At 47.8% G+C, this 13,953-nt stretch overlaps 1 protein-coding gene across 6 annotated transcripts in view; it reads right to left on the bottom strand.

The window, feature by feature from the left end:
• Nucleotides 1-13,953, bottom strand: part of TAF6 (TATA-box binding protein associated factor 6) — a 122,217-nt gene that overhangs the window by 65,229 nt on the left and 43,035 nt on the right. For all 6 annotated transcript variants that reach the window (XM_085638622.1, XM_085638625.1, XM_085638621.1 and 3 more), the window contains exon 3: nucleotides 11,018-11,104. In XM_085638622.1, the coding sequence (XP_085494748.1) occupies nucleotides 11,018-11,104 (87 nt within the window). The remainder of the gene's footprint in view (nucleotides 1-11,017; nucleotides 11,105-13,953) is intronic.

Genomic DNA, 13,953 nt, shown 5'->3' with positions numbered 1-13,953 from the left:
ACTACACCCAGGCTATTCGGCCACCAGTCATCCGACCATACCGAGTGGGCTTTACCACATAGAACGATCTCGGTCTTGCTTGTGTTAAGCTGCAGACAGTTTTGCTGCATCCATGTGGCAATGTCATTCATACAGTCTCAGAACCGCTCCTTGGTGGATTCTGGATTAGGTCCCATAGTGATGACAAGCCGAGTGTCATCTGCATAGGAGATGACCTCAAACCCATAGGATTTTATCACTCGTGCTAGTGTTGCCACATAAATATTAAAAAGAGTGGGACCTAATACAGATCCCTGTGGCACTCCCTAATCCAAGACTATGGTTGGTGAGACAAAGGACTCTCACTGCACCGTGCTGGTGCGATCACTCAGAAAATACTTTAGCCAGTCTAATGCTTTCCTTCCAAAACCAATCTCTGTCTTTTAATTAAGACTGCATGAGAGGGGGTGTGGCCAACCGCTGAGTAAGATGACCTGCGTAGTAGAGCAGCTCCGACCAAACACGCACGTTGAAGCCAAAATTCCCATATTTATCCATAGAGAATACCTCTGTGACCTTCGGAAATTGTACTGGAGCCTGTCTGGAGTGACCCGATCGAGAAACTGAGTGAATCGGGCAAAAGTTCGGCCCGACTACGCAAGGTACAGTCCTGACAACACAGCCTACAAAGTGCAGGAGGGGGCGCTACGGAAAATAAAGTAGCGGAGAGCGCCGGACGGACGTAATTATCGGAGCAGACCTACTGAGACTTGCCCGATTGTGATCTGTATCGGGGCATACTGGAGCGTCTGTGGGCTGACAGTGCCCCAATGCGGAGGTTTTCGAGGGGGCGTGAGCGGCCTGGAAGGCACAGGATTGACGCACCGGGACGAAGCTGTGACACTGAGTACATCACGAGAAACGCCAGCGTAGCTCATCTGTGGTGCACAAGCCCTAGTGTGCCGATCACTCAAGAACATCGCCCTTCACGGACGACCCCGGGGGTAAAATCGTGCAGAAACGGCACATCAGTTGATGTTCAAAGGTAATGCAGCAGCGTAGAGGCGAGGGCTGGGAGGAGCAGCATCCCAGAGAGTCGGAGACAGCCGATGGGTTCTGTCTGCAGCCCCTAGACAATATTCTGCCAAAATACCCAGGGTGCTATATCTGAAACCTACCACACAGCTCCAAGTAGTTGGAAAAGAACTCCAATTTAAAGACGTTGTAGGCCTCCCACGTTGTGACGCGCTGGCCCTCCAAACAAGTAACTCGCACGCCGTCTATTCTTTCTACTCGCAGCTTGCCTCAAATTGTGAATAACCCCCGCCGCGTGTGTGCAACTTTTGCATGGGTTATATAAATGGTATTGACTGCGTGTTAGACAGAGTAGTTCTTTAAACTTGCGCCCTGTTTTCAAAGGCTGGTGATCAAACATTCAAAAACGTAACGGTCAGCACTATGCTTTGTGATCAACTGCTTTGTGATCAACTCACCAGGTTATTCACGCGGTGCCAAGATCAACAAGCCGTCTCCGTGGAGCAAGTCAGCAACGAGGTGTGTGTGCGTGCGTTAGGCAGCCGGGTCGGCAGCGGCGGCGAGACCTAAAAAAATATTAAATAGCATGAGGCTGCCTAGGACGTGCGTGTTGACGAAAGTGAAACTGCATGCTGGCTTGCGAGGGAAGGGGGACAGGAGATGTGCACGCCTCGTGGCTGTAGGCGCGTACACCAACTCAAATCCGCCAAAAGCCTGCGCGTGCACATCTCCTGTCCCACTTCCGAGGCAAGTCAGCAACAATAGATCTCGCTTGCTACAGCAGCGCTTCGCGCTGCGTTCGCAGGCGAGACCTAAAAAAGGCTATACAAATGATCAAATATTCTGAAAGGAAAATTGTACTGGAGAAAAACAGCCATATTTTTATAGCTTTTTTGAATTTCCAGCCAAATTTTGGTAGGAAGAGTTCCACTTCAAAGCTGCAGACGCCAAACATGGTCTCCCACGGACTGACTTGGAGAACGAGAGGAAGAATACCACTGGAAAACCCCAGAAAGAGTGGTTCTCTGCTCACAAAGTGCTTTGTGTACCAGGATTAATGATTTAAAAATCAGTTCGTTCTTTGACAATAACCAGTGTTTGTTATTAAAGCTGGAGTAATATGATCGTTCTTTACGAGGCCTAGAATCACCATAGCTGCTGAGTTCTGTATCAGTTGTATTTTTTGTATTGCAACCGTAGGCAGGTCAAAACACAGAGCAGTACAATCCATGCAAGCAGAGAGCAACGCATTTATAACCTGGACTGCTGAATAAGTTTCAAAGTAAACACAGTTGGTAGAAGCATGAACTAACAACAGTGTTAATTTGATTAGTCAAAGTCAGTTGGGAATCAAATTGCACAGCCGTTTTTATTAGGTCGAGGACCGCCGGTCTGCCGAAGGCAGAACCGGAAGTCGGAGATTTAATGACTTGGAGAAGAGGGGCTTGAACCCGCCCATCTTCTCCCCTGTTCTCCATTGGCTGGCCTCTTCAATGCTGGCCAGCCATTGGAGAAGAGGTCCCGTCACTCCGATCAGGCCCCGTCCTTTTCGGATCGGGGGCGTGTTTTTTGCAGAAAGTCTAATTATCTCCTCCAGCCAATGGCTGGAGGAGATAACAGCAAAACACGCCCCCGAATCCGAAAACGACGCTGCATTTCTCCGAGGCATTTCTGCTTTGCCTCGGAGAAAGGCGGTGGAGTCCCGGCGTCGGACGCATTTTTTAATACACAATGTACACCCCTCACAGACCTGTGTGCGCTGTGTTTTCTCCATGCACACAATGTGTGCCCATCACAGTCCTGCCTGTGTGCTGGTGTGTCCCTCACAGTCCTGCCTGAATGCTGTGCTCCCTCCTCATGCACTCACGGTGTGCCCCTCACGGACCTGCCTGCGTGCTGTGTTCCCTCCTCATGCACACAGTGTGCCCCTCACAGTCCTGCCAGTGTGCACTGCTCTTCCATGCACACTGTGTGCCCCTCACAAGTCTGCCTGTGTGCTGTGTTCTCTCTCCATGGGGGAGGGGGGGGGGGGGTGGGGGGGCTGGTGTCTGGCTGCATCCAATGCCTCTCTCCGTGCATTGACACACACTGTGCCATGTAGATGAGAGGGCACTGCTACATATGTGCCCCTTGGGCGCTCAGTACATGCACACTCTGCCCCCCCCCCCCTCTCCCCGGTTTATAAATAAGCCAGGCTCCCCGTATGTGAATGGGAAGGTCTCCGGACACGAGACCGTTTTTTTAATTACGTTTTGACATCCTTCGAATCCTTAGATTGCATTTTCCTCCTCTGCCTTTTTGTGAAGACATGTAATGATGTAATGATTGGGGGGGGGGGGGGGGGGTTGGGGCTCCGATTAGAGAACTGTGAGCAGCGGGGATAGAGATCCGTGCCTTGTGCAGTCTGCAGGTTACAACACGTGTGAGTGTCGAGGGACGAGCAGAGCTGGTGGGGGTGCTGCAAGGGGTTATGGTTGGGGTGCCCCCTCCCCCTTAGAATCCGTGGACAGCGGGGGGTGGGGGGGGGGGTTGAATCGTCTGAAGGAAGGTTTTCACTTTCGTCGGTTTCTTTGTCGCAGGCTCTGGAGGGAGATTGCATTCAGCCTGTCTTCGGGACAGATTCCCTCAGGAGGATGGATGGATGACACAGCCCTGCAGCCCCCACCTCCCCCCGCCCCCACCCCTGCTCTCTCAGAGCGACTTTACAGGTAGAGCCGGGAGGAGCAGAGTGTGTGTGTGTGTGTGTGGGGGGGAGGGGGGGGGTGGTGGAGGAGGGGGGTTAAAATAAACACACCAAACGACGGCCCCTGAGCCCCGGACATCGACTGAGCCGCTATCAGAAATTAACCAGCATATCAATGTATCCAATATCGCCTAAAAACAATATCTGTGGGCTGGTGGGCGCTAAACTGCTCTCTTCCTACAAACATCCCCACCACCCGTTTTCCAAGTGGTGCTTGTTTAAATAAACAACACACAAACACTTCATCTGCTCTTCAAGTATTGTGTAAGTACAAGAGCAGCGCGAAGTGACGCAGGAAAAACAGTTTCATACAGCGCTTAAGAAAGGCGCTGTGAGATGATTTGATGCTATGTTGCTATGGATTCATAAGCACACGGTCACCCTTTGGCATCTGAACTTCTCCTACTCAGGAACAGCACATCCACGACTGCTTGAAAAGCGCTTCAGCGCTCGAAACAGCGCTATCCTCAGACACGGGCTGCCGGCCGGGTCCACGACATATTTAGATCGCTCTAAAGGACCATATGCAACAAGGCCATAGCGCTATCTTAACAACGGAGTGCAGCAGCGACCATTCGGCGCTGTAACCTTCGCATTGCTAGCGCAGGCCCCGGTTTTGAAAAATCGCTTTCTGAGAAGTTCTGTTATGAAGGCAAAATTATTTTAGTGCTCGTGCGAACGCCAAGAACGGAACTGCTTTTCGGCTCGACTGTTACACCACCTATAATACTATATTTATAATTCGTATTTCGTGTTTTACAACACCTAAGCCTCGAGAGCAGGCGCTGAACTGCCGAATGTCATTTACACGAGTTTCACGTATTTTATTTTGATTGAGTTCGGGTAGGAGTTTGTCTGCTGCCTCTGGGCACAAAACTCGCGCCCTGTACCCCGTTTATTGCCCACTTTTTGCGAGAATTTCAACATGGTGTGGTAAACACCAGCACGTGTCCTGGGTCCCCACTGCGGAGTCCGTCCCTCAATAATGGAACCGTCTATGATGGGCCGGATTCAGCGCCGAGCGGTTTGTGTGAGACGACGCGCGAGTCATTACTCGCGAACCTGCGGACCCCGCGGGGGTTCATAAATAAAAGCTTTGGAGCCTTGGAACCCCGATATTCCATGTGGTACTGGCGCCTTTCGATCACAAATACTGATTTTACAACGTGCAACTATAAAGTGCGCATTTGCGAGGGAACCCGCACGCGTTACTATTGTTTTTTTAAAAATGAGAAATATTATTTATTGCCAAATATTGAAATAATTGTTATAATCGTAACTATCCCGAGTCTTCGCCCTCTCTTTGTTCTAGTGCCATTTGAGTAATATCTAATATAAACTAAAAATTACATTTTTTGTATTTTTTTTTTTTCACATGACAGCTGTTATTTTTTTGTACATGTATTAGTAGTTCTTTTTCTCGTTGATTTATTATTATCATTATTATGTTATTAAAAACCCATAATAATAGCACTAATAGTAAAGCAATTATTTCTAGCCAGGTACGGTCTGTTTCTAGACCGATGTCGTCACGTCCGGTGTTTACATGGGTAAACTTTGCCTGCTAGCCTGGATTCGGCTGCTCCATTTTCTGAATGTGTCCTGGGGTGCAGGGACAGGGTGCCTGGGAGACCAGCCCCTCCCGCACCCCTCTTTCTGCAGCAGTGTTGAAGGGTCCGGAGGTGTTTCTATGGCTACCTCCCGGGCTGGGGGTCAGACGGGGGGGGGGGGGGGGGGGGGGTGGCCCTCTGCGCAGCTCGTTTATCACTGTCACCCTCTAATGACGCCCTCGGCAGAGCTCTATTGGCGGCAATACTTACATTACTGCAGGACCAGGCGCTCAATGCAAGCACAAAACTTCTCCCCGTCCGGGCTGGCCACAAAAAGGGCGGAGGGGGGCACATGCCCAGCAGCTAAAGAAGAGCTTGCTTTTTAGGTCTCGGCTCGAAGGCTGCGCTTGCGCAGTCTCGATCCGAGATTTAATGACTTGGAGAAGAGGGGCTTGAACCCGCCCATCTTCTCCCCTGTTCTCCATTGGCTGGCCTCTACAATGCTGGCCAGCCATTGGAGAAGAGGTCCCGTCACTCCGATCAGGCCCCGTCCTTTTCGGATCGGGGGGCGTGTTTTTTGCAGAAAGTCTAATTATCTCCTGCAGCCAATGGCAAGAGGAGATAACAGCAAAACACGCCCCCGAATCCGAAACCGCCGCTGCCTTTCTCCGAGGCATTTCTGCTTTGCCTCGGAGAAAGGCGGTGGTGTCCCGGCATCGGACGCATTTTTTAATAATCTTTCTGTACACACGCGCAAACACAGGCACTCTCGTTAGACCAGAGACAGTTCATTCGTTTTCGAAACGCCATTCGGGTAAGTGTCGGTACCACTATTGTATTTTCTACTTCACGTCGGTTTTCGCGAGTGTAATACATCGGTGTATTTTTCAGTATTACCGTCTTATCTCCAATGAGCGTCCGGTTCACCTAAAACTCATTGCCTCGTGAGTTTCTTCACTGTTAGTTCCTTTTAACCTCTACTCCTTCCGCCTCCAAGTCACAGTTCACTATCTACACTCAGCTCGCCCCCGACCCCCGCGTCCTCCGCCACCAGCTTCCCCAGAATGTCTTCTTCCCGGAGCGCGCACACTACATATATATTGCTCCAGGAACTGACGTAGCGCAGCTCCGCATCTTCAACCCAAACAGGGGACGGTGGGGGCGGTCTGTGTGTTTTATTTTTCAGGGCTCAATGTCGCTGCCTGTAGCACCTAAGACCTCGAGATTGCGCGGTAGCATTTTAGCGCTATTAAATTGCCGGCAATAGATGGGCTAATTGAAGCTGGTGCCAAAGGGACATCGCGGAGCTAGTAACAGCGCCTCCCCAGCTAAGGTTACATTGTCCTGTGACATCATTTAAACCTATGTATTAGTGCTGGAAGCACAAACCTCTTTGTGCAAATAACATTTGTGACAAGCAGCTTTGTTGTTGTGTTAGATTAAAACTCTTGAGTTAAACAATAGTGAGTGTTGCCCGTTTTGCATGCATTATTGCTCCATTGGTAACATACTGCAACGCCTAGTTATTTCAAGATAAAAGCTAGTGTTTTGTGCCTGGGCTAAGAGGAGTAAGTCTCTAACGAGGGTCCAGATGAATGTTTTCTATCGGTTTCACTTTCTTTCTAACGCTCTTCTCCGAGCACCCCTAGGAGACTCTCTCTGACGTCATTCTCCTGCCATCTAGTTGACCTTCAACTGCACACTTCCAAAACCTCATTAAGGCTCTGAGCAGCAACCAATAGGAAAAGTCATGCTTAATTTTTAGTGATAAATGCAAAGATCTAGAAACAACGGTGCCACTTCTGCTTTGGCTCCCAAGATTAATGTGTCTATATCTATGTGTGTGTGTGGTTCTGTATGTGTGTGCGTGTGGCTGTGTGTGTGTGTGTATGCGGCTCTGTGTATGTATGTGTGGCTCTGTGTGTGTGTGGGAGGCTCGATGTGTGTGTGTGTGTGTATGTGTGTGCCTCTGTGTGTTGCTCTGTGTGGGTGGCTTTTTTTTTAAGGTGGCTCTATGCGTGGGTGGCTCTGTGTGGGTGGCTCTATTTGTGTGTGGGTTGCTCTATGTGAATAGCTCTGTGTAGGTGGCTCTGTGTGGGTGGCTCTGTGTTTGTGGGTGGCTTTGTGTGTGTGGCTCTCTGTGTGGGTGCAAATGCAATAGGTCTCGCATTTGAGATAGATTAAGCTATTGACATTGTAAATAACAATGGCGTTTCTTTAAATGTTTACAAAACAAAAACATTAACAAAAAAAATGTCATGAGCAGTGACAATAGCTCTAACTTTAACAATGCCGAGACCATTGCATTGTAAATGCTTGTTTTTTAACCTAGGGAACAGGTGTCTGCTTGCCACCTAGAATTGGAGGAAGAACAGGAAGTTCCAAAACAAATTCAATAAGGCCGATCAGACAGGTAACCTGATTTCTGCCTCGTCTCGGTTTCGCTTTAGTTGCTTGTGGCACATCCAGTTTTCTACCAAAGTGAAACAGTCACATAAGCTTAATGGCACTCAAAACTACACTTCCTACGATTTAAAAAAAATAAACGAGCCCCATGTGTATGTCATCTGGATAGATGCTTGAGGAAAGCCAAAAGAATGTATAAGATGAGCCAAAGTAATCATAAACATATCAAACAATGGCGAAAGAATAGAGCCCAGAGGAGCCCCAAGGCTCTAGGTTGTATATTGTTTATATTTTTGTCACTTATCTTTCACTGCACGTTGCCGTCAGCACCCCACCACCTTCTTGTTGATACATACATCATATCTGAAAAGATATGCCTGCTGGGATCATTCGTCTCAACCTACTGTCCAATCCGTTATTTATTTGCCTATATTGACAAATGATGAATACTGGATGCTGTAACTTGATTTAGGTACCTTGGACCAGGTTACCAGATATCCACACATGTCTGATATATTTGCACTCTAATGAATCCTAGGGAACCAAGGTTTCTATTTTTCCATATTAGGTTGGGTAAAAAGGTTCAGGATGTTGGATCTTTCATCCACCTATGTGAATCAAGATATTCACCCTCAACTATCACCCCTTCTGGAGCACAGACATTACAGAGGATGGCTTCCAGCCTAGCACTGAAGTAAAAGACATTTAAAAAAAAAAAGCAGTTAATTTGAGGAGTAGGAGGTAACATTCTTCCAAGATGGCACTCTGATCTATGGTGGAATGGAGGAAGAACACAATGGTAAGCTGTGAGGAATGTTGAGATTTTGAGTGATGTTAAGATTAGAAAAGGAAGAGCCTCAAATTTAGATATGGGGTGAGACACCCAAGGCAAGATCTCTCGAGATATATTTTAACCAAAGAAGTGTATGGTAGGAAAATTGCTGAGGTATGCTACATCTACTATCGATGAATTATGTTCCAGCAGGCATTACAGGCAGGTCCCCACCTGTCTTATCCAACGCTGGTGGGACCCTCCTGCATTTTCCTCCCATCTCGTTGGCCGACTCGCTGAAGATAATGAAAACGCTGAAATCAGGCTCCCCCTCAGACCCCTGTCCCGCGAAAATAAAGGCATCTGTTGCAGAGGTGATCAACCCGGCTGCTAACCGGGTTCTGAACCTCTCTCTGTCAGAGGGTGTGATGCCGGACAGCTGGAAGCATGGGAAATTCCTTCCGCTTCTAAAGAAATCTTCAGCCGACCCTTCTATAGCCAGCAATTACAGGCCAATCTTGTTGTTGCCTTTTTTCTCCAAGGTTCTGGAGAAATATGTAAATAGGGCCGTCGCTGATTTTGTTGAGGCCAACCACGTATTACATCCTAGCCAGTCAGGTCTCAGAGCCAATTTCAGTATGGAAACAGCCCTACTGGAAATCTCTGAATCTTTTAAAACGATACTTGACGGAGGAGGCAAGGCTGTATTGATACTGTTGGACCATTTCCGTGGCTTTCTATACTGTGCCCCATGCTCTTCTTTTGCACAGACTCCAGGGCAGTGGCATAGGTGGCACGGCCCTCCAGTGGATCACATCTTACCTGGAAAGCCGCCAGCAAACAGTCTGAACTCCCCTTTTTTCGACCCCTATCTCGCCGCTGAATGTAGGTGTTCCACAGGGATCTATCTTAAGCCCCACTTTGTTTAATATGTTATGGCCCCTCTGGCGCTTCTGGCAGAACAATACGGCGCTAAAGTAATATCTAATGCCGATGATACACAGTTACTGTTCACCCACGGTAAGAATGTGGCCCTGAATGGGAATGAGATAAACACCTGCCTGTCAGAGGTGTTCGAGTGTTTAAACAGAACCAACTGTTGTGCAATTCCAAAAAAGTCGGAAATAATTTTTTGGGTCACAACCTGGGTGAGGAATGGCGCAAATGGTGGCCACAGAATATGTCCCCCCCCCTGCAAATCCAGCTACCACCGTTAAGAACCTGGGGGCATTATTCCAGGTTGCGCATCAACTCCTGTGCCACTTAATAAGCTGTATAATGCAAAAGGCCACAAGCAGTGGGCTCGGGGCAAAGAGCCCTGTGTAGCCCATATCCACATCACTCACTGTGCACAATCCTTGGGTGTGCATAGCTACACTGTTAATGGTTATGGTCTGTCTCGATAGTGTGGCTGTCGCCAGACAATTATGTGAGCATCAAAAGAGAGGGGCGTTGGCTACACCCTTATTTTGGGATCCAGGAGTATTTAAGCAGGGGCATCAAAAGAGAGGGGCGTTGGCTACACCCTTATTTTGGGAGCCAGGAGTATTTAAGCAGGGGGTCCCTTGTTTCTGAAATTTATAGCTACTATAAAACCACCATAGATACAGTCTCACACAATATGAACAGGCCAACTTCGTTTTGAATGTTTAACAGGATTACTTCGGAAAGCACTTACGTAGGGTATCTTGCCTCCTCCTATTTCTTAGTTATGTAGGGGATGTTCAAGATCATGAAAACCCACATGCTCACGTTATACTGACAACCTAGACATCCTGACCAACAAAGAATATACCCAGACTCGGATTACAGACAGGGCTGCAACCGCAAACATTTTCAAATTAAAGCTTAAAATTTGACACTGACATGCAAAGCTCGGGTATGGCGAATAGGCAGCAAATGCACAAAACGCACAGATATATAGACCGAATTGGTCAGTTGTTTTGAAGTTTGTGTGTATACTTTACCCATTCCAGTCATACTTGGTGCAGAATTAATGTCAAGACTGTCCTATGGTTTGCTTATGAATACAGTATAAATATATATAAACAAGCATTGGCCGCGCAAACGCGCGGCCGCGAAAGTGATCGCGTTTGAGATGAAGCGCGGCGAGCGATGCGCTTAATGAGCATGAGGAGGAAAGCCTCTGCTCGTAAGCGCGCGCCCGCGCACATGCACTGTAGCTCTAGGCCGGCCATGGCAGCATTTTTTTTAACCCCTCACAAAAAGTCTCGCCAGACCAGTGCATGCGCTGGATCAGGCGTGACCTAAAAAGTACTATGCGTTTGACACCAACCAGAGCAGAGAAAACTTAACAAGTATCCAAAATCACCAGCTGGTAATGAGCTCTCTGAATAACAGGGACACCATATAAAATTGGAAAACCAGATTTGAAATAGAACAAAAGGATGCAAGACTGGCAGCAGAACATAATATGGAATGAAAAAAGCAAGTGCATTGGTAACAGAAGAGATAGAATATGCAAAAGCCAACTGTAGTACTGAGAGAACACACTTCGAAGAGCCATCTCACCTCTACATTTTTCAGTCTTAAGGCAGAGTCAACGTCGCTGGTGGTCAGTTTCTGCCTCTTTCCCACACTCATGAATTTCAGTGCATCCTGTAACCACAAGCAGACCGAGTGAACGGAGAAGAAAAGCCAGAGGTTAACCATTTTTAGGTCATTTGCTGAACAGTTCGTAATCATTTGGATACAATGCTAAGTGTTTACAAAAATGTTTACATTTCTAACAAAATTCCACATCAACTGTTTGAAAAGAGTTTTCCTGGGTGTTAAATGTAATGGGCAGAAGAACAAGCATTTACAATGCAATAGGTCTCGCAATGACATTGTTTTAGCTCTTGGCATTGAAAACGTTATTGCTTTTTTTTCCCTTCGTGAAGTAATGGCGTTGTAAATGACAATGACCCCCGCATACAGACACATAGAAACCGCACTATAAACGGGACACATGCATGCACACGCTGAGAAACACACACACCCTGTAAGACAGACACACTAATACATATAGGCACACGGGTGCACCGAAGCACGTGATCACACACGCAGGCACACTGAGTCACAGGCGCACTGACGCTTAGGGTCTGGTAGACTAGCCAACACATCAGACACTATCACACTGGGTAGAGGCGCACACATGCCGAGAGGGATGTTTTAATTATCAAGCTCAAGGTGCTCACTGTAAAAGTCAAGTGGAGTGGAAGACTGACTTGACATTATAAAGTTGAAACTGAGGAGTTACACACGTCTGCAACATATGCTCAGCCTCCTGAGCTAATTTTGTGTCAAGAACACATATACCAGAGACCTTGACCCGATGCACTTCCATTGTGAGCCTGGGGATGCTGATGGTAAGTGCTGCACTTTCCAACATCATCCTCAGGCCCGGGGTGGGTGTTGGTAATGATGCTATATAGACTCACCATCTGGAAAGGCTGTAAGTGCCCGGGGGAGGTCGTGTAAATCCCAGAATTCTTTCAGTATTTCTAATTTCTCCATTTATTTTTCCTTCCTCTCCTCTATCCTGATTTCTCTCCAGCTCTAGTTCCTTTCTTTTTTGCCCTCTCTTTCTTTCTCTGCTTTTTTCCTTCGGTTTTTTCCCGTCTTCATTCTTTTTCTACTTGTTTTCAGACTTATCTTCTTTCCATGTCTTTATCGTTTCTCCTACGTTATTCTTTCTCTGTCTTGTTTTCTTGTTGTATTCACTTACTGTACATTCCTTGTTCTTTTTCTCTACTACTCTCCTTTCCTCAATGTTTCTCCTTCTTTGTTTCTTTCATATTTTCTTTTTTGTTCTACTCTTTCTTATCCCATCTCGCTTGCCCGTTACTCAATTTTCCTCCTTTTCTCATTTGCCTTTTTCTTGATTTTTTTGCACTAAGACCCTTGAAGCACCTAAATGCAAGTGTACCTTCTAATGCTGAAACAAATTTAGAAATGTACTACTTAAAGCTTCATATGGTTTAGAAAAAGAAAAATAATTATGGTTTATCACAAATGGAAATGCTTACAAAATAAATAGTAAACCTGGAGTCATATCTGTAATAAATGAGCGAAAGTGACTGCTACATAACACTCCACTCCCGAGATATCTGGCTGGCACTTCTCTAGACACAACAGGGCTGCGGGGCTCTTGTGAGAGAATTCGGAGTTTGCTCTCGCTCCGTGCAACGAACCCCAGAGCCTCACATTATGCATGGCTGCAGTCCTAAACAATACCCAACATGGCCAGTCCTGCGCCCGTTGCCTCCCCTTCGCCAACTCACTGGCACCCAATCTCCTTGGCAGCGGTGAAGCGGCGGGGCTGCCATGCCAGCAGAAATGTTTGCTGTGGAGTAGGTTGTGTGGGGACAGCCTCTCTGCACCCTACCCCACCGCAAACCAGACTTCCTACGGGCACAAACAAGCGCCTGCCAAACCATTCCGTTCTACAGGGGAGCAAAGCAAGGGGTTTAGCGAAGAGGCAGGGGAGGGGGAATAGAAGGAAATTAGGATTGGGCGGACTGAAAAATGGGAGGAGGAAGCGCGCGATGAAGGGAAGGAGGGAGATCTAGTAATGGTAGCTCCGAGAAGAGGGGCCGTGGGAGGGGAGGAATCGAGGAAATGGGGAAGGCGGGACAGGGCGTGGGCGGGATTAAGGCAAGAATGTTGAACGTGAGAGGCAGTGCCTCTCTTCCCATTCCTCACTCCCATTCCTTCGCCACTCTATTTCTCTGCATGAGTCTTCGTGCCCCTTTATCGCACTTTCCCGCCCCCTTCTGTCTGTTCCCTTCCTCCTCCCACCATCACTCAGCGCCCCTCCCTAGCCCTGATGCTGTTTCCACTTTTGCTTTTGATTCCGTTGTTTACAGAGCGCAGCTCTGGTGACTTAGAAGCGCGCCCAGGCAGAGAGGCCCCGCCGCCCCACTCACACCCGAGGGCTGCAGTGCATGGGAAATCAATATTTTTTTTTGTGCATCTTTTATATAGCGCGAACTCGACCCGAAGGTATTGGAGCGCTGTACATATTCAGGCAGGGGTAGATTAAGTGATTTGCCCAGAATCACAGGATGTGGACGCGACCCAGAGGCTTGAACCCTGGTTTCCAGCACTAAAGTCGGCAGTTTACACATACAGAGCGGGGCTGAGATGTTCATAGATGAAATGCATACGTGGCACCATTTTAGAGCAGGCAAGTGAGGGGGAAATTCTAACAAGCGCTCCCATGACGTTTTCGTTTTGTCTGCCGTCCCACTTGGACAGCCTCGCCTGCTAAAAGGTTTCTTATCTTTATGGGGCCATGTGTTTGGCCCCATAAAGATAAGAAACCTTTCACGACAAAAGGAAGGCAGAAGAGCCCGTCCAAATGGGACGGCTCAGAAAGCCGAGCAACTACGTCACCAACAACTCTTTTCCAATAGCTGGCCACCGTTTAGCATAAATGGTGACGCCAGCCAATGGAAAAGAGG

This window comes from Triturus cristatus, chromosome 12 (genome assembly GCF_964204655.1).
Source record: "Triturus cristatus chromosome 12, aTriCri1.1, whole genome shotgun sequence".
NCBI classification, from domain to species: Eukaryota; Metazoa; Chordata; class Amphibia; order Caudata; family Salamandridae; genus Triturus; species Triturus cristatus.
This window is presented reverse-complemented; position numbering and strand designations above follow the sequence as displayed.